This window comes from Heteronotia binoei, chromosome 3 (genome assembly GCF_032191835.1).
Source record: "Heteronotia binoei isolate CCM8104 ecotype False Entrance Well chromosome 3, APGP_CSIRO_Hbin_v1, whole genome shotgun sequence".
NCBI classification, from domain to species: domain Eukaryota; kingdom Metazoa; phylum Chordata; class Lepidosauria; order Squamata; family Gekkonidae; genus Heteronotia; species Heteronotia binoei.
This window is the reverse complement of record NC_083225.1, coordinates 19,358,280-19,385,296: the sequence shown is the minus strand read 5'-3', so window position 1 is coordinate 19,385,296 and position 27,017 is coordinate 19,358,280. Positions and strand designations below refer to the sequence as shown.

The 27,017-nt window shown below is 52.1% G+C and overlaps 1 protein-coding gene across 1 annotated transcript; it reads right to left on the bottom strand.

The window, feature by feature from the left end:
* Positions 1–13,423: 13,423 nt before the first annotated feature.
* PCDH8 (protocadherin 8) lies at positions 13,424–23,091 on the bottom strand. The gene is given in 4 exon segments (XM_060235225.1): positions 13,424–13,672; positions 13,674–13,798; positions 18,933–19,140; positions 20,074–23,091. Coding segments are annotated over 4 exon segments (3,600 nt in total).
* Positions 23,092–27,017: the final 3,926 nt, after the last annotated feature.

Genomic DNA, 27,017 nt, shown 5'->3' with positions numbered 1-27,017 from the left:
TTCCTCTTGGGATGGGGTGTCTGTGTTACTTGGAAGAAGTTGGCAGCAACTCTAGAGAGGCCAATCCCTCGCTTCAGAGTCACCAGAAACGGTTTTGGGGGCTCTGGGGAAGCTGTTTTTTGAGGTAGAGGCACCAAATTTTCAGAATAGTATCCAGTGCCTCTCCCCAAACTACCCCCCAAAGTTTCAAAACGATTGGACCAGGGGGTCCAATTCTATGAGCCCCAAAAGAAGGTGCCCCTATCCTTCATTATTTCCTATGGCAGGAAGGCATTTAAAAAGGTGTGCTGTCCCTTTCAATGTGATGGCCAGAACTCCCTTGGAGTTCAATGACGCTTGTCACACCCTTGTTCCCCAAGGTCTCCTGGCTCCACCCCTAAAGTCTCCTGGCTCCACCCCCAAAGTCCCCAGATATTTCTTGAATTGGACTTGGCAACCCTAGGGGAGGCTGAAGGCCTGGAGCTGAAGGGCAGCAGTCAAAGGGTTCTTGGCCCTTCTTCTTAGTCTTGCACTTTCACACGGTGTCCAAAGTGAGCCAGACCAGTCCAAGAGTCGGAGTGGGGTGGGGTCCTTTTCCGTTGTCACCCCATCAACATTATACTGCTATACATTGCTTTTCCTTGGGTTCAGAGAGTAGCTGTGATGGCCTGCAGTGGAGCAGATCCCAATCCAGACCACCTGAGAGACCAGCAAGATTGGGGGGAGGGGCTGAGCTTTTGACAGTCAAAGCCCCTAGGGATGCCATCCTCCAGGTGGGACCTGGGGATTCCCTGGAATTACAGCTGCTTTCCAGACTATGGAGATCAGTTCCCCTGGAGAACATGGATGATCTGGAGCGTGCTCTGTACGGCATTGCGCCTCACTAAGGTCTGTGTCTTCTTCAAATCCCACCCCCAGTCTCGAAGAGTTTCCCAACCTGGAGCTGGCAACCCGACAAAAGGACCTTTGACTCTTGAGAGCTCACCCCCCTCCCAAAAAAACCTTGTTGGTCTCTAAGGATGCAAAACACTTTATATTTCCTTGTAAGCCATTTTGAGGCCCTGCTGGGGAGAAAGGGAGATCAAAAATGCCTAAATAACCGAAACAAGGAATATGGCGTGACCCATAAGCTCGCAGCACTCTCCTCAAACCCACTGGGTCAGCAAACAAAAACATGCTATGGGACAAATCAGCCACTGTCCCAACACACTCTGCTTTGTGAAAGCTGCTTTAGCCACCCAACTTCTTAAATTTTAGTATCTGTAGAGTTTGACAAGCCTTTGAACAAAGAGTGGGTCAAAAATGTAATAAATGAAATATAAATGTTGAGCTCCCTGAAGGAAAGAAGCGGTGTGAAAGAATTTAACAACATGCGTAATGTTCTTGGTTGGATGGTCCATGTTTCTATTGTTTCATCTTCTCTGCATTTGGGAAATGGGTTCGTTGAAGAAGGACCACCATCCACCTGCGCTGGGGCAGACCCAGCTTTCAAAGCCGGATGGGCTCCTCGTTCTGCTTCATTTGCCTGGAGCCCGTATTGCTCAGCCATCAGTTGAAGTTTTGCAGTGCGAATACATTGACTCAGTTTTCAACAAGAAAGAGTAAAATAAAATTTTTAAAAAATCACTCTAGTAACATGAATGGGAACTTAAGAAGAGAATCAAAGAGTTGGAAGAGATCTCCAGGGTCATCTAGTCCAACCCCCTACACAATGCAGGAAACTCACAAACACCTCCCCCCTAAATTCACAGGATCAGCATCAGATGCTATCAGATGGCCATCTGGCCTCTGTTTAAAAACCTCCAAGGAAGGAGAGCCCACCACCTCCCAAGGAAGCCTCTTCCACTGAGGAATCGCTCTAACGGTCAGGACGTTCTTCCTAATGTTGAGCTGGAAACTCTTTCAATTTAATTTCAACCCATTGGTTCTGGTCCTACCGTCTGGGGCCACAGAAAACAATTCCACACCATCCTCTATATGACAGCCCTTCAAGTACTTAGAATCCTAGAGTTGGAAGGGACCTCCAGGGTCATCTAGTCCAACCCCCTGCACAATGCAGGAAACTCACAAACACCTCTCCCCTAAATTCACAGGATCTTCATGGCTGTCAGATGGCCATCTAGCTTCTGTTTAAAAACCTCCAAGGAAGGAGAGCCCACCACCTCCCAAGGAAGCCTCTTCCACTGAGGAATCGCTCTAACGGTCAGGAAGTTCTTCCTAATGTTGAGCCGGAAACTCTTTCGATTTAATTTCAACCCATTGGTTCTGGTCCTACCGTCTGGGGCCACAGAAAACAATTCCACACCATCCTCTATATGACAGCCCTTCAAGTACTTAGAATCCTAGAATCCTAGAGTTGGAAGGGACCTCCAGGGTCATCTAGTCCAACCCCCTGCACAATGCAGGAAACTCACAAACACCTCCCCCCTAAATTCACAGGATCTTCATGGCTGTCAGATGGCCATCTAGCCTCTGTTTAAAAACCTCCAAGGAAGGAGAGCCCACCACCTCCCGAGGAAGCCTCTTCCACTGAGGAATCGCTCTGACGGTCAGGAAGTTCTTCCTAATGTTGAGCCGGAAACTCTTTCGATTTAATTTCAACCCATTGGTTCTGGTCCTACCGTCTGAGGCCACAGAAAACAATTCCACACCATCCTCTATATGACAGCCCTTCAAGTACTTAGAATCCTAGAATCATAGAGTTGGAAGGGACCTCCAGAGTCATCTAGTCCAACCCCCTGCACAATGCAGGAAACTCACAAACACCTCCCCCCTAAATTCACAGGGTCTTCATGGCTGTCAGATGGCCATCTAGCCTCTGTTTAAAAACCTCCAAGGAAGGAGAGCCCACCACCTCCCGAGGAAGCCTCTTCCACTGAGGAATCGCTCTGACGGTCAGGAAGTTCTTCCTAATGTTGAGCCGGAAACTCTTTCGATTTAATTTCAACCCATTGGTTCTGGTCCTACCGTCTGGGGCCACAGAAAACAATTCCACACCATCCTCTATATGACAGCCCTTCAAGTACTTAGAATCCTAGAATCATAGAGTTGGAAGGGACCTCCAGAGTCATCTAGTCCAACCCCCTGCACAATGCAGGAAACTCACAAACACCTCCCCCCTAAATTCACAGGGTCTTCATGGCTGTCAGATGGCCATCTAGCCTCTGTTTAAAAACCTCCAAGGAAGGAGAGCCCACCACCTCCCGAGGAAGCCTGTTCCACTGAGGAACCGCTCTAACAGTCAGGAAGTTCTTCCTCATGTTGAGCCAGAAACTCTTCTGATTTCATTTCAGCCCACTTCTGCCCCATCCTCTCTATGACAGCCCTTCAAGTACTTGAAGATGGCGATCCTATCACCTCTCAGTTGTTTCCTCCCCAGGAGGATATTTCAAAGCATCAGATTTATTATTATTATTATTTATTTATTTTTAAAAAAACTTTGCTTGCAAAATAAATGGCAACTTTTGGCTTTTACTGCAGACGTCTCTATTTACAGACATTTACTAGATGACTGGGGCAATGGCAAACCGCCCCGTAAAAAGGCTGCCGTGAAAACGTTGTGAAAACGACATCACCCCAGAGTCGAAAAGGACGGGTGCTTGCCCAGGGGATTACCTTTACCTTTTTACTCTTGGCCAAAGCATTCAAAGGCAAAAAGATAACTCGTCCCTTCTCTCTCTCTCTCTCTCTCACGCACACACACACACACACACACACACAGAAGGGGCGAGTTCTCTTTTTGCCCTTGAATTCTTTGGCCAAGGTCAGCCTGGCCAGAGACTGCAAGGGCTTCATTGCCATCTGCTGGGCGACTTCATTTAAGCACTCTGAGGGGAGGGAGTGTCCATCTTGGGAGGAGGGCTTCATCCTCTCAGACCCCAGACACACCTGCCCCGTCCTAGAGGGCTGTCATTCTCATGGGCTTGGTCAACAATATTGTCAAGTTGCTTGTAAGAGCAGGTCTGTTTGGGTGCTTGTTGCAGACCCGGAAATCAGGCAAAGCTCTCTGGCAGGGGATTGGGGGGAGGGACTCCTGGAGCTCTGGGGGTAGAGCCTGGGGCAGAAAGGGGCCTCAGTGGAGTACCGTGCCATAAAGTCCACCCACCAGTTTTCTCCGGGGGGGGGGGGGGGGACAGGACTGATCTCTGTAGTCTGGAGATGAGCTGTAATCCTGGGGGATCCCTAGGCCACACCTGGAGGCTGGCGTCCTTATAGCCATAGGGTTGCCACCTCCAGCTTTTGAAATTCCAGGAGGTTTGGGGGAGTGCCTGTGGAGGTGGGGGGGCGGCTTTGGGAAGGGATTTCACATAGAATCTATAGAGTTTTGCCCTCTACAGTTGCCCTTCCTTCCAGGGGAACGGATAACCTGGAGTACTCTGGAGTCGTAATTCTGAGAGATCTCCAGGCCCCGCCAGGAAGCTGGCAACCCAACCCACAGGGTGAATTCTTCCTCTAGCCTCACAAAACCTTTTGATTAATATCTCTGTGATCTTCTAATGGTAGTGTGGCTAGCCGGGGCTGGGCTTGGCTGCAGAAGGTGACTGTCCCAGGGGCTCTGGCTGTCTTGATGGGTTGGGTTTATTATCCCCACTTCCAGCCCAGCTTCATTCTTACCTCCCATTTTGATTTTCTGGGATTAAATATTACTAGCGGAAAGGCTGCTAATAGCCTTTTACTGTGCACCCCGGGCATTTATGAGGGAAAGGATTATAATAAATTAAATGCTTAAACCAGCCCTGTGCAAGCAAGTTTTTTTTTTTTTTTTGCCTTGGATCAAAATGTTTGTGCTAGCTGTTTAAACATTCAATCTATTATAATGGGGAAATATCATTGTAAAATAAGCATGCGAATTAAACGCAGGCTTAGCAACCGGGAGACAGCCAACATGGACACACTATAATGAATAGAGACAGGTAGAGTCTGCCTGCCCACCCCCCACCCCCCTTTTCTCATTAAGAAAATGAACATTTACGTCTCGAAACCCTGCAGCTATTAGTTATTTTTAATGAACAATGTTGCCGTTTCAAAGCTGAAGCCCTCCGTATGATGCAGCGGAGATATTGCCGGGTCAAGGAAGAACTTCTGCTAATTAAATTGCAGCGAAGTTTTTCACCACAGATAATTGATTAAAGTCGTTACATGGATAATCAGCTTTGCAGCTAAGTAAATAACATTAAAAAGTAACCTCCGCTGTAAAAGGGTCGTGTGGAGGTGATAAAAAGCAAGCAGAAGCTGAAAGAAGAGAGCTGTGGGGGGGGGGGGCTAGAAACAGAGAAAGGAGGTTCCTTGACCCCCTTCCCCATTGTTTGAACCCAGCAAGGAAAAAAAAACCATGGGCCCCTCAGCGTGACACAAGAAATGTTATGCGGTTCCCACTATGGCCCGGATCTCCCTCCAAAGAACCTGAGCTCCAAGCAACACCAAATGTCTCACCTGTTCAGCATTGCCAGCCTCCAGGTAGGGCCTGGAGATCTCCTGGAACCCCAACTGGATGAGTTCTCCTGGAGGAAATGGCTGCAGTGCTTCGTGTCAGTGTGCATAACTGGAGAACTTTTGAGGTAGAACTTTTCAGGTGGTGGCTGGAGAACTCTTAAGATTGAAACTGGCAGGTCCTCTGTAGATGGAGTTGGAAGGGACCTCCAGGGTCATCTAGTCCAACCCCCTGCACAATGCAGGAAATTCACAAATACCTCCCCCTAAATTCACAGGATATTCATTGCTGTCAGGTGGCCATCTAGCCTCTGTTTAAAAACCTCCAAGGAAGGAGAGCCCACCACCTCCCGAGGAAGCCTGTTCCACTGAGGAACCGCTCTAACGGTCAGGAAGTTCTTCCTAATGTTGAGCTGGAAACCCTTTTGATTTAATTACAACCCACTGGTTCTGGTCCTACTTTCTGGGGCCACAAAAAACAATTCCACACCGTCCTTCACCTGAAGAGTCGTTAACCCAAAGAGTCATTAACCCATAGAATCATAGAGTTGGAAGGGACCTCTAGGGTCATCTAGTCCAACCCCCTGCACAATGCAGGAAACTCACAAACACCTCCCCCCTAAATCCACAGGATCTTCCTTGCTGTCAGATGGCCATCTAGCCTCTGTTTAAAAGAGGCAGGTCATGGGGAGGGACACAGGGCTGCCAGCTCTGGACTGGGGAATTCTTGGGAGGTTTTGGGGTGGAATCTGGGCAGGGTGGTGCTTGGGGAAGGGAGGGACCTCAGTGGGATGTGATACCTGCAGAACCTCCAAAGCAACCATTTTCTCCATTTGACATCTAGAGATCAGTTGTAATTCCATATCTTCAGGTCCCAATGGGAGGTTGGCAACCCGATGGGGAATTTCCATACACTCCCTCCCCCACCCCCATCTCTATTGCAGAGCATCCTTAGAAGAAGGCGAGATGCATTTGAGAAGCAGTGGAAGGAAGCGCCTACAACAACCCCCTCCCCCGGTTACTATTATCCCCACAGCTGTTCTAGAAATGTGTCGTTTGACCCATCATTACATCACTAGACTGTCTGCTGCTGTATTTCCATAGCATTTGATTCCAAACCCTGAGCAAGCAAGAGAGACATAAGGTTCCCAGATCTGGTTTGGGAAATTTCTGGAAGTTGGGGGCAGGGGTGGAATTCTAGCAGGAGCTCCTTTGCATATTAGGCCACACCTCCCCTATGTAGCCAATCCTCCAAGGGCTTACAAGGCTCTTTTTTGTAAGCTCTTGGAGGATTGGCTACGTCAGGGGTGTGTGGCCCAATATGCAAAGGAGATCCTGCTGGAATTCCACCCCTGGTTGGGGGGCAGAGCTCAGAGAAGGAGGCGTTTGGGGAGGGGGCAGAGCTCCGTGGAGAGATGATTCCATAAAGTCCACCCTCTGAAGTTGCTCTTTCCTCCAGGAGAACTAACCTCTGTAGGTGGAGATCAGTTCTAATTCTGGGAGGTCTCCGTGCCCTCCCTGGAGGTTGGCAACCCTAAGAGAGATGCAGCCCCATCATTTCCCTTGAGCAGCCGGAGGTAGTGCGGGTGCCCTTACATGGCTCTTCCTGTGCTATGCCAAAATCATTCCTAAACTATGACATAGGGATGATTTTAGGAACGATTTCATTGCTTGTATCATCACTGCACAGCCCAGGGAAGGGGGGGCCGGTTGAACGAGGGTTCAAGATCATCTGTCTTTATAAAAACAAGTGTCCGGACAGATCATCAGTGCCCAGCCCAAACCCCTGGACCTAAATACCCAAAATTCAGGGAGTGCATTCCTTCCATGACATCAACACCCACTAAGAAGGGGTTTTTAGAAATTCGATCCATAAGTATAAGGGGTAAAATGTGTTTTCCCAAGGGGTTAAAGCTTTGCTGGGTGCAAGGTGGTCTGCTGCCCTCTTCCATCCTTTTCCCCATTGGTCAGGTGTGAAGGTCTGTGTTCTGAGGTGGCCATCAGTTAACAGAGACTGCAGACAGTTGAAGCACCCCCCCCCTCTGATTGCTCAAGTGTGCAGTTCTTTGTTCTGAGGGGCTGGAAATCAGTTAACAGAGACTGCAGACAACTGAACGGGTGCCCCGACTGACTCATTAACACCCAGCCCAACCCCCGACCTGTGTAATAACATTGCTACTGCTGCTTCGAAGGACGTAGGGTTGCCAACTCCATGTTGGAAAATTCCTGAAGATTTGAGGGATGGAGCATGGAGACGGTGGGGTTTGAGGAGGGGTGGGACCTCCAACAGATACAATGCCATAGACTCCACCCTCCAAACCAGCCACTTCTCCTGGGGAATTATTGTTGCCACTCCCAGTTGACGGCAGGAGATCACTCAGAATTACAACTGCTCTTCAGATGGCAGAGATCAGCTCCCCTGGAGAAAACGGCTGCTTTGCAGGCGTGACTCTGTGTCATTATACCCTGCTAAGCTCATTTCCCTCCTGTTTTGGTCTACACTTTGAGTTCAGACCACTCACAGACTTTCAGCCTAACCTACCTCACAGGGTTGTTGTGCCGACCAAAAGGGGAAGTCAGTTCTAAACCAGAATAGGCATTGTTCGTAACAGTCAGGATGGCAATTGAGTTTCTAAATCTTCCAAAACCAAAACTCCCTTTCTACCTAAAACAAAAAAAATCTCAAAGGTAGTTAAATGACATAGCAAAGCACAGGTTTTGGGCTAGTCTTGGAGATGGCAAAACTAACCTGTTTTATAAAGCTTTGAGGGGGGAAAATGCAGTCGACCAGATTCCCACCTCCTCCCAAAACTCATCAATTCCTTATTGAATGTTGAAGAGTGATCAGAAGTAGCCAGCCATCAGATTCACACAACTGTAGAGTTACCAGCAGGATTTGGGGAAAGAAGAAGAAGAAGAAGAAGATATTGGATTTATATCCCGCCCTCCACTCTGAAGAGTCTCACAATCTCCTTTACCTTCCTCCTCCACAACAGACACCCTGTGAGGTGGGTGGGGCTGAGAGGGCTTTCCCAGCAGCTGCCCTTTCAAGGACAACTCCTACCAGAACTATGGCTGACCCAAGGCCATACTAGCAGGTGCAAGTGGAGGAGTGGGGAATCAAACCCGGCTCTCCCAGATAAGAGTCCGCACACTTAACCACTACACCAAACTGGTTCTGTCTCTTTGACAGAGGCTTCATTTGAAGAGGTAATCAATATCACTTGATAAACTGCATCCCACTGGGCCTTTATTAAAAGGATGGAATGTCTGTCTCCAGGCCTGCTGGCAATCCTAACGTGAAGAGGGGTTTTTTATTCCCTGTTTATTTGGGGCATCTGAGACTTCCCAGGATAGTTTTCATTGGGGTGGCAGTTTTAGTTTGGCACAGGGGAGCTTTGTGGCATCTTGCGGAGGAACCAAGGCACAGAGTTCCCACTTCTGACACATCCAGCGCACCAAACGTTCTCCTTCCATACACCGATAAGTGTTTAAGATCCCCTTTTGCCTCCCCTGCGATGGGGTCTTGGCTGTGACATTTGCCCTGTGCCCATGGGGGAAAACTAAATGGCCATCTCTTTGACTGCCACAAGGTGAAACCTGGCTTCCACGAGCCAAACTGTTATGTACGTTGAATCAGGTATCGGGATCTGGGTATTCCTATTTAGCTCATTGGAGCTGGAAGAATGGAACTTGGGGACCAAGGAACAATGGGCAGCAGTACGATACCTGCTGCCCTGCACCAATCACAGGGCCCCGGCCGGTTTGAACGGACCAATGACCTGCTAATGCGGGAAACCAGAGTTGTATATAGTTACAGCCCCATCGGCTGGTGTCTTAAGTCTTGTTCGGGCAGCTCTATATCATGCTGCCTTTAATAAAGAGCTGTTTTCACTATTGCCTCGTCTTCTTGATGAACATATGAAGCTGCCTTATACTGAATCAGACCCTTATACTGAATACTGAATATACTGAATACTGCCTTATACTGAATCAGACCCATCAAAGTCAGTATTGTCTTCTCAGACTGGCAGCGGCTCTCCAGGGTCTCAAGCTGAGGATTTTCACACCTATTTGCCTGGACCCTTTTTTTGGAGATGCCAGGGATTGAACTTGGGACCTTCTGCTTCCTAAGCAGATGCTCTACCACTGAGCCACCGTTCCTCCGATGCTTTGAACCCACTATATTATACAAACAGTGACTAGAAACAAGTCCTCACTCTTACCAGTGTGGTTTTCTTGTTCTTGGGAATCATCCACAGAAAGCACCAATTTCCTTTTCCTTACGGCCAGATGTTATGCCTTTTATGGTTTGCTCCCATCATGACTCTGGGTCTCATCAGAACTCCAGATGGGATTTCAACCAAGGACAAACAGTGGATGGCCAAGGGGCAGCGGAAGGCATTCAGACACATCCCCCACAACACATTCTGTTCCCAATAAGCAGTTCTCTACTACTACATGGTCTCAACCTGCACATCAGTAACACCTTCCCATCTCTCCAGACCGCATTGTAGAGAACTATTTATCCTTATAAACTGGAGAGCCAGTTTGGTGTAGTGGTTAAATGTGCGGACTCTTATCTGGGAGAACCGAGATTTGATTCCCCACTCCTCCACTTGCACCTGCTAGCATGGCCTTGGGTCAGCCATAGCTCTGGCAGAGGTTGTCCTTGAAAGGGCAGCTGCTGGGAGATACCTCTCCAGCCCCACCCACCTCACAGGGTGTCTGTTGTGGGGGAAGAAGGGAAAGGAGATTGTGAGCCGCTATGAGACTGTCCTTGAAAGGGCAGCTGCTGTGAGAGCCCTCTCCAGCCCCACCCACCTCACAGGGTGTCTGTTGTGGGGGAAGAAGGGAAAGGAGATTGTGAGCCGCTATGAGACTCTGTCCTTGAAAGGGCAGCTGCTGTGAGAGCCCTCTCTAGCCCCACCCACCTCACAGGGTGTCTGTTGTGGGGGAGGAAGGTAAAGGAGATTGTGAGCCGCTCTGAGACTCTTTGGAGTGGACGGCGGGATATAAATCCAAGATCTTCTTCTTATTATTATTGGGGTCTGTTTAAGTTCAGGCTAAGCAAAATACTACCCAAGAAGCAAGCTGATGAAGTGACTTCCTTGTGTGAAATCATTGTATATCCAGAAATGCAATTCTGCTCATCTGGAACTTACGCACTTGGATTCTTTGTTTTTAAGACTTGCTGGACTAAACCTTCAGTTGGTTGTCTGGAACAAGTCTCTCATCATCTGCAAAATTGTGTACATGATGTGAGAGTTCAAGCAGTGCACACAAAAAGGCAGCAAGTGTGTGTGTGTGCATTTTTCACTGTCTGCTATTTAGTAGTGTGGAGAGCGCTCATATTTTTGTAAATTGCTACCTAGCATCTCTTTTATATGTGAAATCTGCTGTAACTTTATTTGGATGTAATTTCTGAAGTGCTTTTTGAATCAGATTCATAATTAATAATTGGAATAACTTTGTATAAATTTTGCCCTATATAGGCATATTAGTTTATACTTTCATTATATATGTTGATGGTCTTCTATTTGATGTAGTGTATTTTCTAGTGGTTTTCTCACCCTGGCATGATAACCTGCACAATTGCCCAAATTCCTTCTTCTGCCTCCTGCCGTTTGAGCGGAGCTATGCCACAAACTCCCATTTGGTTTGTGTAAGTTTATGCCAGGGTTCCAGGTTTGAGGAGGGCACTAAGAATTCTGTTAGATACCAATATAAGACAAGATTTATTATCATTATGATTCTCATTGTTACGTATTGTGGGTTTTGTACATAACAATACATAATTCTGTTAGAGATACCTAATTTTCTCCTACATCCTGAAATTACAGCTTCCAGGATTCCTTAGTAAACAGCTAGATTCAAATCCAGCGGCACCTTAAAGACAAAGTTTTTAAGCGTATAAACTTGTGAGAGTCTAAGCTTCCTTCATCAGATATAGGTAGGAATGCAGATCCCCGAGTCCTTATATCCCAGTCGGAAGGGGAATCACTTTTGCAACTGTTCATCCTACAAATCACCCATATCCAGTCCACTTACCACATTTTGCTACTGTTTCCCCAACACTCCTTGACTCACCCCTTCCTCTTGCCTTCTTGCACACCTGGTCCTTCCCACTTGGATTTCTCAAGCCCCTCTCTTGTGCGTCACCTCCAGACAGAAAATATCTAAGAAAGAGAGCAGCAGAATCTACCCGATTTCAACTGCGAAGCAGCTGAAGAATCTGTTTTGAGACGAGCCACTTCCTGGCATTGTATTTTCAGTATGAAGTGCCATAGTTGGTCCCCTCACTCCAACGTTACACCTAAAATTGTGAAGTGTGAATGCACCACAATGTGACAAGCAAGCTTAGCAGGGCCGGCAGAACCTCTCTGTTGCATTGTTCTGAACAATGGCCTTTTTTCTTTTTTCTTTTACACATTATGGTGTGAGCTGGTTGGGTCCAGGCTTCCCATGCTGCCTAAAACACACAAATCGCAGGTTCTCAATTCCTGTGTGGTATGCCCAATTCAAATGCTGAAGGGGCTTCAGTCTCCCCTGCACCATTTTCTGAACCCCAAACCTCATGAGGGACACGAGTGTACCCCCAGGTTTTTCCAGGGGACAAACAGCCCTTTTGGCATGTGTGTCACCATCACGATCTGAATTGGGCGGGAGCTGAGATGTGTGTCACCATCACAGAATTGGGCGGGAGCTGAGATGTGTGTCACCATCACAATCTGAATTGGGCGCTGGCTGAGAACCTGCACCTCAGGGCTTCCGGCGTGGGGACTCTGGACCAGCCTCTGTTCCCTGTATGGAACAAAGGGGTCCAAGATTTGCCTCACACAGCCCACCAAATGGCCTGCAGAAGCATCACTGAGGAGTTGCCTCCAAATGCTGCCAAAGCCTGGTATTTCCTGGGCTTTGCCTTTACTTGCAGTCTTGTTATACACACACACACCTTGAGAGCCTCTCCAAACAAACAAAAAGTCCTTTATTTAGGGTGTATCTAAGGGACACAAAGTCATTAAATCATGCTGTGTTTGAAATTGATCACGGACGGAAAAAAAACCCCACAAGTCGCGCTTGGCCAGGCAGGCGTCCCAGTATGCTTTAAATTAAGTTGTCATTCAGCAGTGAAAAAGAAAGTTCCAATAATTATTTACAGTCCGCCTTTCTCACTTATGGGATCCCAAAAGGATTCAGAGTTCTTTTTCTCCTGTGCGAAGTCCTTGCAGGCTGACTCTCTGGCAAGAACGACTGGTTTTGTTCCTCAGCTTCTCTTATATAAAAATAGAATGGAATTCTCCCTTATGTACAAACTTTATATTACATGATATACAGATTTTTTTTAAAAAAACAAACAAACCCAAAACCTACATAAGAAGGTGGCTCATGAGTGAAACCAAAGAGCAACGTCGGGGGTGGGGGGAAATTAAGTACTGCACATTTCATAAAAATTACATTTAACTACAAATTATTTTTTGTTTGCAAATACCAAACAGTATCGACTCAATTGGAAACCTTTCCCAACACACGCACGCCTATGTACATACGCACATCATATACATACACACACAAAGAGGGACACATGTGTAGATGTATAGTAAGGCACATTTTTTAGAATTCCTCTGTACACCACTGAGCCCGGTCAATAATTTAAGAACTCTTGGGAATGGCCTAGCTAGCAATGTGCACTGTGACTGTGGCGGGGGGGGGGGCATGCTAGAGCAGAAAGCAGTTTCTTTTTTTTAAAGAGAGGCAACAGGGTACCACTTTCCCTGGACTCTCGGAAACCTGAAGGAGATGGCTGTGGCCACTGACCTGTGGGAAAGACACCTGGCACATGCTCAGGAGTCTTGTCCTCATCAACCAGCCTGCAATGCAGAAAAGAACGACGAGCCCAGGTGGATGCATGACTTTGGAAATCTGAGTTCTGGGCCCAACACCTTCTTCTGAAGTGATGCCTAGGTCCTGGCGCTTGTGAGCTTCAGTTCAAGATAAGTGCCAAGCGGCCATTTTAAACTTTCTGAGTAGCATCCGAGGAAGGCCCTAAGTAGTGCACAGGAGAGTCCTGGAATAAGGGCACTGAGATCTCCTGGAGGTCTGGCAGCCGCCCTGGGTGAGGAGGGGATCGCAGCGTGAGTGTCCTCTCAAAATCCCTATGCAGGACCTTCTCGTAGACGCTCTGCAGCCCCACCGTCTTGGGCAGCTGTGCCTGGTAGAAGTGGTCCCGGTGCAGTGAGTCCCTGGGGAGCGAGGTGCTTTTTGCAGAAGGTGGAGAGCTGGGCCTTGGGGTGGGGGGAGGCGTGAGGATTGGGGCGCCCGCAGGAGGGGCTCCAGCACCGGTCTGAATGGCCCAGGATCTTGCATTCTGCAGTGCACGCCCACAGCCCTAGAAGGAGGAAGCAACAAAACAGACTGGGAATTATGGCCCTGCCCAGCAAAAGGTTTATTGGAGAAACTACACGGTACCTTGAGGAGCCGTGACTTTGAAGCCATCCCCCACTAATTTGGATTGGGATTGCACACATGTATGTTCAGTTGCATTGAATCACAGCCAACACATTGGTGACTCCATGGGGTATTCATGGCAAGGGGCGTTCAGAGACGGTTTGCCATTCTGGAAATAACAATAACAGCAACAAAAAGTTCAACTGATTTGAAAATGAAGAATCTTCACCAGATTGCTAGTTTGGTGGTGGAAGGTGCCATCAAGCCGCAGCCAAGAGATGAGCAATGTGGCCAAGTGCCAAGTAATGCACATTGGGGCCAAGAATCCCAGCTACAAATACAAGTTGGTGGGTTGTGGACTGGCAGAGACTGACCAAGAGAGAGATCTTGGGGTCATGGTAGAACTCACTGAAAATGTCAAGACTGCGATTGCAATAAAAAAGGCCAATGCCATGCGGGGAATTATTAGGAAGGGAATTGAAAACAAATCAGCCAGTATCATAATGCCCCTGTATAAATTGATGGTGCAGTCTCATTTGGAATACTGTGTGCAGTTCTGGTCACCGCACCTCAAAAAGGATATTATAGCATTGGAAAAAGTGCAGAAAAGTTGAACTAGAATGATTAAAGGGTTGGAACACTTTCCCTATGAAGAAGGGTTAAAACACTTGGGGCTCTTTAGCTTGGAGAAACGTCGACTGCGGGATGACATGAGAGAGGCTTACAAGATTATGCATGGGATGGAGAAAGTAGAGAAAGAAGTCCCTTTCTTCCTTTCTCACAATACAAGAACTCGTGGGCATTCAATGAAATTGCTGAGCAGTCGGGTTAAAATGGATAAAAGAAAGTCCTTGTTCACCCAAAGGTGATTAACATGAGGAACTCACTGCCACAGGAGGTGGTGGTGGCTACAAGCATAGCCAGCTTCAAGAGGGGATTGGATAAAAATATGGAGCAGAGGTCCATCAGTGACTATTAGCCACAGTATATATATATATATATATATATATATATATATATATATATATATATATATATATATATATATATATATATATATATTATATATATATATATATATATATATATATATATATATATATATATATATATATATATATATATATATATATATGTATGTATGTATGTGTGTGTGTGTGTATACACACACACACACACATATATTGGCCACTGTGTGACACAGAATGTTGGACTGGATGGGCCATTGGCCAGATCCAACATGGCTTCTCTTATGTTCTAATGTGACACAGAGTGTTGGACTGGAGGGGCCATTGGCCTGATCCAACATGGCTCCTCTTATGTTCTTATGTGACACAGAGTGTTGGACTGAAGGGGCCATTGCCTGATCCAACAGGGCTTCTCTTATGTTCTTATGTGACACAGAGTGTTGGACTGGATGGGCCACTGGCCTGATCCAACATGGCTCCTCTTATGTTCTTATGTGACACAGAGTGTTGGACTGGAGGGGCCATTGGCCTGCTCCAACAGGGCTTCTCTTATGTTCTTATGTGACACAGAGTGTTGGACTGGAGGGGCCATTGGCCTGATCCAACATGGCTCCTCTTATGTTCTTATGTGACACAGAGTGTTGGACTGGATGGACCATTGGCCTGATCCAACATGGCTCCTCTTGTGTTCTTCTGTGACACAGAGTGTTGGACTGAAGGGGCCATTGGCCTGATCCAACATGGCTTCTCTTATGTTCTTATGGGACACAGAGTGTTGGACTGGAGGGGCCATTGGCCTGCTCCAACAGGGCTCCTCTTATGTTCTTATGTGACACAGAGTGTTGGACTGAATGGGCCATTGGCCTGATCCAACATGGCTCCTCTTATGTTCTATTGTGACACAGAGTGTTGGACTAGATCAGCCATTGGCCTGATCCAACATGGCTTCTCTTATGTTCTTATAAGCAGAGGCATTTTTGCCATTACCTGCTTTTGTGCAGCAACCCTGGACTTTGCTGGTTGGTCTCCTGTCCAAGTACAAACCAGGGCCAATCCTGCTAAGATCTGAAGAGACTGGGCTAGCCTGGGCCATCCGCTGCTGCTTTAGAGATCCTTAGATGACTTTCAGGTTTGCAGTCTTTGGAACAGCCCAATAAAATCCACCCTGGCCAGACCCGCATCTGGAGTGGGAACAACACAAGGAGGGCTCTTCTTCTTGGTACCTCTCTGAGCTTCCGTTCCTCCACTTTGTAAGCCCACAGACAGAAAGCTGCAAGTCTGTTTAGGATGGCGCTGCCTTCACATAACACCCAGCCCTGAGTTTGCACAGAATGTCACTTGTGAAAATCTAGGCCAAACTCCTTTGCCCATTTAGCCCTGGACTGCCATCTGGTGGGGAATCTGCTCCATGCCCGTGGCATAATCCTCCTCCTCAGGTGCCCCTAGAGGTCCACACAGGCCACCCAGAGAACTGGCATGGGTAAGTTAGGAAGCCCAGCACAGTCTCCCTGGCCTTCACTTTGAGCTGTGCGTGTTGTCAGAAAGAGGCTATTCTTCCTTCCCACATAACTTTAGTTTCGATAGAAACATATGAAGCTGCCTTCTACTGAATCAGACCCTCGGTCCATCAAAGTCAGTATTGTCGTCTCAGACTGGCAGCGGCTCTCCAGCTGAGGTTTTTCACGCCTACTTGTCTGGACCCTTTTTAGTTGGAGATGCCGGGGACTGAACCTGGGACCTTCTGCTTACTAAGCACATGCTCTACTACTGAGCCACCGTCTTTCCCCTTTAGTGGCTCTCCAGGGTGTCTAGCTGAGGTTTTTCACACCTACCTGCCTGGACCCTTTTTAGTTGGAGATGCGGGGATTGAACCTGGGAACTTCTGTTTCTCAAGCAGATGCTCTACCACTGAACCACCTTCCCCTCCCCTTTAGTAGCTCTCCAGGGTCTCTAGCTGAGGTTTTTCACACCTACTTGCCTGGACCCTTTTTAGTTGGGAGATGCCAGGAATTGAACCTGGGGCCTTCTGCTTACTAAGCACATGCTCTACTACTGAGCCACCGTCTTTCCCCTTTAGTGGCTCTCCAGGGTGTCTAGCTGAGGTTTTTCATACCTACCTGCCTGGACCCTTTTTAGTTGGAGATGCCGGGGATTGAACCTGGGACCTTCTGCTTCCCAAGCAGATGCTCTACCACTGAGCCACCGTCCCTCCCAACTATGGGTACAGGAAAGCAGTTGGAAAAGCTTTTCCATCTTGCAAGATCTTTAAATGATATTATATGCAGAGATGCGGAGAGCATGCAGCCTGGAATTCTACCTGCACAAATCCAAAAAGGCATTCACGGTAAATATGCAGGGTTTTTTTACTCCACCTTCTCCATGGACCATCTCATTGTACAGGCACTAAAGAAGAAGCAGAGAAGCCCGTACAGAAGCGGCTGCCCCAACCTTCTCGGCAGAAATCTACCTTTTGGCCACCGGATGCTTCCCTTCAGCTTTTAAAGGTGTTACTCATTGCAGCCATCACATCTTCCCGCCAGCCCCCAGTTTACCTTCACAACATCCCTGCGAGGTGGTGTCTAACCGTTTTGCCTAACAGCTTTGAAACCCAGACTCCCTGGTCCAAGTCCGAGACGTTGCCTACTCCACTGCAGCAGCTCCTGCAGATGAAATTGCAGACGGTACTTGAGCTGGTCCTGCGCTAGAAGACCGAGATTCGAGTCCAGCAGGCACCTCAGAAACCAACCAGTTTTGAGGAAGGAGCGTCTGAGAGTGAGAGCTCCCGTCAGACAAAAGCTGGAACGGAGATCTCCGGGTCCTCCTGTCCCCATCAGAAGGTGGGAGGGGTGATGCAAAGAAGATGCTCAAGATGTAAAGCCATAATGTACATCCGCCTTATATCACCGACCTCTCGTTGGTCTCTAAGCTGCTACTGGACTTGACTCTAGCTGCTCCTAGGAGTGTGTTTCCCCCATACACAACTCTAGGGGGGATTTCCCCCTCTGAAACACGCAGCAGGGGTATAAACCCTCCTTGTTGCTCTAACTGGACAATTCCCACAACCCTCTCCACGGAGGGTGGCGTGGACAAGCGTCTGCTCAAATCCTCAAGCATCTACGAAAGCTCACTTGGAACTCTGTGGTCAGTCTTCCACACCTCACAAGATTGTGATGAGAAGGACACCGAGTTTGAGAAAGAGGGCACTATTTACTAGAAGAGGATTGTAAAATAAACTCTAATCTTCGGTGCTCCAGTGATGCAGATGCACCGTCCCACCCCCCCCCTTTCCCCAGGAACATATGAAGCTGCTTTTTACTGAATCAGACCTTCAGTCCATCAAAGTCAGTCTTGTCTACTCAGACTGGCAGTGGCTCTCCAGGGTCTCAAGCTGAGGTTTTTTCACACCTACTTGCCCGGACCCTTTTTAGTTGGAGATGCTGGGGATTGAACCTGGGACCTTCTGCTTACCAAGCAGATGCTCTACCACTGAGCCACAGCCCATTCATGGCTCTCCAGGGTCTCCAGCTGAGGTTTTTCACACCTATTTGCCTGGACCCTTTTTAGTTGGAGATGCCAGGGATTGAACCTGGGATCTTCTGCATACCAAGCAGATGCTCTACCACTGAGCCACCGTCCCTCCCCTTTAGTGGCTCTCCAGGGTCTCCAGCTGAGGTTTTTCGCACCTGTTTGCCTGGACCCTTTTTAGTTGGAGATGCCAGGATTGAACCTGGGACGTGCATACCAAGCAGATGCTCTACCACTGAGCCACCGTCCCTCCCCTTTAGTGGCTTTCCATGGTCTCCAGCTGAGGTTTTTCACACCTACTTGCCTGGACCCTTTTGAGTTGGAGATGCCGGGGATTGAACCTGGGACCTTCTGCATACCAAGCAGATGCTCTACCACTGAGCCACCGTCCCTCCCCTTGTGCTTTTCTCCCGGTCTGAGTTGCATAGGAATCTGCAGCGACTGCCCAAGCATCTCTCAGCAACCGCAACCCACGAAGATGAGCGTGGCGGGAGCTCCGCCCATTCAGTCCCCAAGCCTTCAGCGGCCTTCTGTAACATCTGGCCCCTCCTCCCTCCCCTCCAGGACGTGCTCCGGCCCTACCGTTCTGCATGTGAGCAATGAGATCCTTCTTCAAGGCATCCCCGCTGATGTCGGAGTCGCTGTCGTTGAAGTCACTGTCGCCCTTCCCGCTGTCTTTGCCGCTGAACTTCTCTGCCTCCCGGCCCGAGATGGTGTTGAAGGAATGGCCCTTCCACATGGCCGCTGGGGGGCCCGGCTCCTTGCTGTAGCTGGGCGTGGAGGCATAGGACTAGAGGGCAGGAGGAAGGGGGGTAGATTTGGAAGGTTCAGCAGCGGGGGGGGGGGAGGGGGAGAAAAGAAGCAACATTCACAAGCTGCAAGGAGGCTACGATTGTTAAAACCAAAGGAAGCCCCCCCCCCCCATGTCAGCCCTTCAAGCAAAGCTCCTCCTAACAAAAAGAAGATGAAGAAGATATTGGATTTATATCCCGCCCTCCACTCTGGAGAGTCTCAGAGCGGCTCACAATCTCCTTTCCCTTCCTCCCCCACAAGACACCCTGTGAGGTAGATAAAGATATTGGATTTATATCCCGCCCTCCACTCTGGAGAGTCTCAGAGCGGCTCACAATTCCTTTCCCTTCCTCCCCCACAACAGACACCTGTGAGGTAGATGAAGATATTGGATTTATATCCCGCCCTCCACTCCGAAGAGTCTCAGAGCGGCTCACAATCTCCTTTCCCTTCCCCCCCCCCACAACAGACACCCTGTGAGGTGGGTGGGGCTGAGAGGGCTCTCACAGCAGCTGCCCTTTCAAGGACAACCTCTGCCAGAGCAATGGCTGACCCAAGGTCATTCCAGCAGCTGCAAGTGGAGGAGCGGGGAATCAAACCCGGTTCTCCTAGATAAGAGTCCGCACACTTCACCACTACACCAAACTGGCTCTAGGACCCAGCTAGATTAAGAAGGCTGTGACTTATTTCTGGCAGGCAGGCGCTGTCTTTCCTCCTCCTGTTGATTTTGCAGACGGCATTTGCATCAGCTTATCTGGGGCGGCTCAAAAGAGGCGGCTCGGCTGAGAGCAAAGCGCTGGTCTCAGGGGACCTTCAGCCTCAGGGCAACAAACTTGCAAGCCACGTTTGATGGAATAAGACCAAGCCCGCCTCCCCCCACCTCCCAAAGCCAGGGCTGCCCTCTTCCCCGCCGGTTCCTGGCAAAGCGTACCTCTGCGCTGGGCTCCCGGGGCGCGCTCTGACCGTCGTATAGACTGGTGGTGCTCTCTCGGCTGTTCTGGGAAGCGGGGACCTCTGCGCCGGCCGGCGAGCGCTCGGGGCTGGGGAAGGAGCGCCCTTGGAAGGCGCTGGGGGCGGGGCTGGCGGGGCCCGCTTGCCTGCCCTTCTCGCGGGGGGAGTCGTGCAGGGCCTCCTCCGGGGCCGGCCCCTCCTTCCCCTTGCGGCGCTTGTCGCAGGTGGTGGCGATGGTGACGATGGCGCCCAGCAGCAAGGCGCAGCTCCCGGCCAGCACGATGATAACGATCAAGGGGACGTCCCACTGCACCGCCGGCCCTTCCCACGAGCCGGGCTTGGAGGCGGCGGCGGCGGCGTCCCGGCTGCTGGGGGGCGGCGCGTCGGCCGTGACCACGAAGCTGACGGTGGCGGTGGTGGAGAGCGGGGGGCGGCCGCTGTCGGTCACGGCCAGGAGCGCCCGATAGACGTGGCCCAGCTGCTCTTCCGAGAGGCTGCGGGCCAAGGAGATCTCGCCGGTGCTCTGGCTGATGGCGAAGAGGTCGAGCGCCCCGGGAGGCGGCTGCGGCTGCGGCTGGGCGAGCAGGGCGAAGCTGAGCTCGGCGTTGCTGCCGGCGTCGGCGTCCCGGGCTTGGACGTGCGTCACCAGGGAGTCGCGGGCGGCCTTGCTGGACACGCCGATCTCCAGGGTGCCGTTGCGCAGCGGCGGGTGGGTGATGACGGGCGCGTTGTCGTTCTGGTCGACGACGCGCACCTGGAGCACGGCGGTGCTGGAGAGGGGCGGGGAGCCGCCGTCGGTGGCCTGCACGCTCACCTCCAGCTGCCGCAGGAGCTCGTAGTTGAAGGCGCGCACGGCGTAGAGGGCGCCCGTGGCCGGGTCCACGGAGACGTAGGTGGCGATGGAGGCGTCCAGGACCTGGCTGTCGAGGAGGCGGTAGGTGACCTGGCCGTTGGGCCCCAGGTCCGGGTCGGAGGCGCGGAGGGCGGCCAGGTAGGCGCCGGGCGGGTTGTTCTCGGGCAGCGCCACCTCGGCGCGGGGCCGGGCGAAGCGGGGCGGGTTGTCGTTCTCGTCGGTCAGGCGCACGGTGAGGTGGCGCACGGTCTTGGCGGGGGGCGAGCCCAGGTCCTCGGCCACCAGCGTCAGGTTGTACTCGGGCACGCGCTCGCGGTCCAGGGGCCCGGCGGTGAGCAGGGCGTAGCTGGCCTCGTAGGCGCGCTGCAGGGCGAAGGGCAGCTGCGGGGCGGGCAGGAGGGCGACGCGCACCTGCCCGTTGGCCCCGGCGTCGGCGTCCGAGGCGCTGACCAGCGCCACCAGGCTCTCGGGGGGCGCCGCCTCGCTCACGTAGGCAAGCAGGCCGGCGTCGGGGGGCCGCTGGCGGGGCTCCTCCTCGGGGGGCGGCGAGAGGGCGCTGACGGCCAGGGCGGGCGCGTTGTCGTTGACGTCCAGGAGGCGCACCAGCACCTTGCAGCTGGCGGCCAGCGGGGTGGCGCCGCGGTCGCTGGCCTGCACGTCGAGCTCGTAGGCGCGCTGGAGTTCGTAGTCGACGGGGGCGCGCAGGCTGAGGCGGCCCGAGCGCGCGTCCAGGGCGAAGCGGGCGCGCGCCTCGGCCGGCACCTGGCTGCCCCACGAGTAGAGCAGCTGCCCGTTGGCGCCCTCGTCCGGGTCGGCGGCGTCCAGGTCGAGGAGGGGCGCGCCCGGCGGCGCGTCCTCTGGCAGCTCGACGGTCAGTAGCGCGCCGCGCGGGAAGGCGGGCGCGTGGTCGTTGGCGTCCAGCACCCGCACGCGGAGAGTGGCCGTGCCCGAGCGCGCCGGGCTGCCGCCGTCTTTGGCCAGCAGCTCCAGGCTGTAGGCGGCCTGCGCCTCGCGGTCCAGCGGGCTCAGCAACACCAGCTCGGCGCAGCGGCGTCCGTCGGCTCGGCTCTGCGTCTCCAGGCCGAAGGGGCCGTGCGGCGGCGCCAGGGCGAAGCTCTGCACGCCGTTGGCCCCGGCGTCGGGATCGTGGGGCAGGGGCAGCGGCAGGCGGGTGCCCGGCGCCGCGCTCTCCGACACCTCCAGCGCCACCTCGGCCTGCGGGAAGCGCGGCGCGTGGTCGTTGATGTCCCGCACCTCCAGCTCCACGTGCACCAGGCCGAAGTGTTGCGCCGCGCCCCGCCGCCCGCCCAGGCTCACCACGTCGAAGGCCAGCACGCACGGCGCCTCCGACGGCGCGCACAGCGCCTCCCGGTCCAGCCGCTCGGCGCCCACGCTCAGCTGCCCGTCCCGCTCGCGCACCTCCACCCGCGCCCACGAGCCGTTGCCCGAGCGCTGCAGCAGGCGGAAGCTGCGCGCCTCCCCGCCCGGCGCCGCCGGCAGCTCCTCGGCCAGCGTGCCGATCACCGTGCCCGGCGGGTCCTCCTCCAAGGTGCCGTAGCGCAGGGTCTTCCCCGCCGCGGCGCGCCGCAGCCCGGCCAAGCACAGCAGCAGCCCCAGCAGCGCCCGGCCCGCCCCGGCCCAGCGGCGGCGGCAGCAGCAGCAGGAGGAAGAGGCCGGGCGGGTCATCGTCGCTTCCCCTGGGCCGCCTGGCCGGGCGCTCGAGCCTCTGCGAGGGCGGCTGGCGGCAGCTCCCGCCCCGTCGCCGCTCGCCTCGCTGCAGCCGCGAAGCCGGCGCGGCGCCTCCGGAGAAGCTTTAATAGCTGCCGCTATGCAAATCCGCCCGGCCCGGCAGCCAATGGCAGCGCCTCTTTGCAGCCGCCCGCCCCGCCCAGACAGGAGGCTGTCTGGAGCGCGCGGGCGCTGCCCTCCCGCACACCCACCCACCCACCGACGGCCCGACGGACGGCCGGAGCATCTCCCTGTCGCAGCCTCCCCCGGCTTCCTCGGCGCCGGCTCCGACGGGAACCCCCAGCGGTTGGTCGCCAGAATCCCGCAGAGTCTGGAAACGGCAGGCAGAGACCCGCAGGCGGCCTTCGCGGCCCTCCGGCTGCCCACCAGGAGGCCGCCCCCCCCCCAGCTCTCCATTCCTGGCCTGGCAATTCTCGGGACCCCTCCCCGCCCCCCCCCCCCCACGGCCGCTTGCTCCCTCCCCGGCGAGAAGCGCAAAAGGGGCGCTTCCCGGAGACCTTCCCGCAGACCTTCGCGGCCCAGGGGCGGCCGAAGGGCCCGTAGCCAGTGGCCCCCAGGGAGAGGGAGGCGAAGCTGAGCCTGGCACAGATCCGCGGGGGGCGCGGGGGGGGGGGGGAAGCGAGGCTAGCCGTCTGCCTCGGGGAAGGCAGGAGAGCCGCCCCCTCCCTCCACAGCCGCAGCCGTCGGAGATGGTCGCCTCCGCGCGTCTCCAATTGCCCGGGCAACCTGGCCTGGGCCCCTGGGTTGGGTTGGGGAAAGGGGAGCAAGAGAAGAAGAAGAAGAAGAAGAAGAAGAAGAAGAAGAAGAAGAAGAAGAAGAAGAAGAAGAAGAAGAAGAAGAAGAAGAAGATTATTTTGGATTTATATCCCACCCTCCACTCCGAAGTCTCAGAGCGTCTCACAATCTCCTCTACCTTCCTCCCCCACAACAGACACCCTGTGAGGTAGATGAAGATATTGGATTTATATCCCGCCCTCCACTCCGAAGAGTCTCAGAGCGGCTCACAATCTCCTTTACCTTCCTCCCCCACAACAGACACCCTGTGAGGTGGGTGGGGCTGGACAGGGCTCTCACAGCAGCTGCCTTTTCAAGGACAACCTCTGCCAGAGCTATGGCTGACCCAAGGCCATGCCAGCAGGTGCAAGTGGAGGAGTGGGGAATCAAACCCGGTTCTCCCAGCTAAGAGTCCGTACACTTAACCACTACACCAAACCGGCTCTCCAGGGGAGGGGCGGGTCGTCCTGCCCCAGGGAAAGGGGCTGGAGACTGCTGGGCTGGGGGTGGGTTAAGAGCTGTGTGCTCCTCCCTCCCGTTTGCGCCCCCTGCTAATTCAATCCTTGCATTTTCCAGAAGGCACTCTGTCTCCCCCCCCCCTCAAAATCCCTCCTGCTGTCTGGGAGGAAAGGCCAGTCCCCTGGCCAGGCCTATGGGAGCACTAGAAGGGAGGTATGGGAAGTGTGGTGTAGGAATCAGGCAAGAAGGGCGGAGCACCCACCCATTGCGCCCTGTTGCCCCTCACAGGCAGAAGCAGGGCCCCCTCCCCGCCCCCACAGCCGGCAGGGCTTCTGGACAGGTAAGGGAGGCCTCCTTTGTCACCTGCCGCAGATTTGGAGCCAGGCTGGGATCTGGCACCACTCCACCCGGACCGGAACACCCGCCTCACTTGTTTATTTAAGACCAACTGATTTTTATTTGGAACCTAAGCTTTCGTGCGCTCCTGAGTTTTGAAAAGTTTGATTGGTTTCAAGAAATTAGGGGTAGGGAGGATAGAAAACGAAAGTACACATTGATCTTATTCTGCGTAAAAGATACTTTCAAAGAATACAAGTCTACGTCTGCAATACTTTCTTAAAATACATCAGTTGTCACATATTATATTGCCTCTGAACTATGCGTCATTGACGTTTTGATATTTTACGTTATGAATCTTTTTTGTTAAGATATCTATTGGTTTTGACAATTCCAATCAAGGCAATCTTGTGATGAGCTTTCGTGTGCTCTTAAGCACACTTCATCAGTGGAGGAATCCAGAAGCGTGCTTAAGAGCACACGAAAGCTTACATTCTAAATAAAACTGGGCTGGTCTTAAAGGTGCCACTTGACTCCTGCTTTGTTCAACTGCTTCAGACCGACACGGCTGCCTGCTGGGATCTACTCACTTGTTTATGTCTTTATTTTCTTCATTTACACTGTCCCCCCACTCACCCACCCCGTTATTCTTCTTGCTTCCATTTCATCCTCACAACAATCTTTGTCGGTAGGCTGGGCTGAGAGAGGTGACTGGCCCAAGGTCACCCAGCCAGCTTCCATGGCAGAGTCGGGATTCAGACCTGGGCTTCCCACTTCCCAGATACATCACCCACTAGTTAATTCTTTGTGCTGGAGGAGGTGCCAGGAATTGAATGCAGGGCAGCAGGCAGAGCGGAGGCCTCTCCGTAGCCCAGGACTCACTCTTTTGACAGGTTTCCAACGGGGTTTCCAAAGGGGCAAGCAGAAAAAGAACTCTTCCCTCCCCCCACCCCAATCCTCTGACTCCTACTTGGGAACTTGCTGGAAGCCTTCATCTGCAGGATCCTTCCTTTTCTGCTCATCCTTCCTAGATGCCAGCTCGGAAACCTCGGAATGCGATCTGGACCCACCGAAAGGAGTGGAAAGATTTGCCACCACAGACCATTTCAAAGCAAAAGAACAATGGCAGCACAATATATAGAATGCAAAAATATCAAAAATATTGTGCAAAACACACACACACTGGAACTTTGTTGTTGAGTCTTAGTACTCTCTTAAGCCGCCAATTAAGATACTGAAATGGGCGCTTGAGAGAGAACTTGGAAGTTTCAGTTGGCTTACGAGGAAGCTGCAGGAGCAGCAGAACGCAATCAACGCCGGAGTTTGCGTGAAGGCAAGAATTTTTCCTTCAGAAGCCAACAAGCAACGGAGGGACTCCTGTGGAACTTTATTATTGAGTCTTAGTACTCTATTTGGAAAATTTAGAGACTGTGAGGGGTCCTCTCTGAAATACTGTATTTGAGACTCTTGTTTGGCTTTAATTTCTGATTGTATGCCTACTTTTGTAGGCTGTTCATTATATGACATAATACAATTTACTTAATTTTGTATAAACCATTCAAGAGTGTGTGTTTTGCACAATAGTTTTGATATTTTTGTACAACGGACCATTTGGCTGGAAGCCAGGTTGCCTGAAATCTGCTGGTCTCCCTGCCCAGTGTGCCCGGCCTACTTGTGCGTGATAAAAAGAACCGGTCTGCTTTAATAACAATAATAATAATAATAATTTTTAATTTATATCCCGCCCTCCCCGCCGAAACAGGCTCAGGGCAGCTCACATAACATAAAATACAGCATATGGTAGTACAATGATAAAACGAAATCAAATACCCCAATTTACAATTGTTCCTCAGTTAAGCATTAAAACATCAATAAAACCAGAATTTAAAACCACAGATTAGTTTGGTGCTACAAATATAGCATCGCTTTGCATAATGGGAATTCCACATTAAAAAGCCGGTCTTGCAGGCCCGGCGGAACTGGTTAAGGTCCCGCAAGTCCCGTGCCTCTTCTGGTAACTGGTTCCACCCGCGGGGAGCTGTAACCGAGAAGGCCCTCTCCCTCGTAGCTTTCAATTTGGCCTCCTTCGGCCCAGGGATTGTCAGCAGATTTTGCGAGCTAGATCGCAGCACTCTCTGGGGAACATATGGGGAGAGACGGTCCCTAAGGTAGGCAGGTCCAGTGGCGTCACTAGGGCGGGGCCAAGGGGGCCATCGGCCCTCCCCCAGAGCATTCTCATTGGCCCCAGGCACTGACCCATGACCCCCCCCCAACAGGAAGGGGCTGGCCTTGGGACTAGAACGCTGCTGCTGTGTGTGGGCTGGCCGGGATTCTGAAACCAAGGCCGCGCTGCCGCCGGCTCAGCTAAAAGCGTGTGGGTGAGTGGGGGAAACTTAAATGCTGCAAAACTGGTATCTTGGATTACGGGGGCTGGTCATGTGACCAGAGGGTGGATGAGGGAGGGGCCATGTGAAGTGGGTGGGGTTGTGTGCGGAGGGGGTGACGCAGCCCTCCAAAAGGGGTGATGCCCAATTGGGGGGGGGGTGACTTGAATCAGTTACACCCCAGGGTGCAACCCACCCTAGTGACGCCTCTGGGCAGGTCCTCGGCCATATAGGGCTTTAAAGGTAATAACCCGCACCTTGTAACGAATCCGGTATTCAATCGGCAGCCAGTGCAGTTCCGCAGCTTAGGCTGTATGTGCTCCCGTTTAGGGAGTCCCACTAACAGTCTGGCTGCCGCGTTCTGCACTA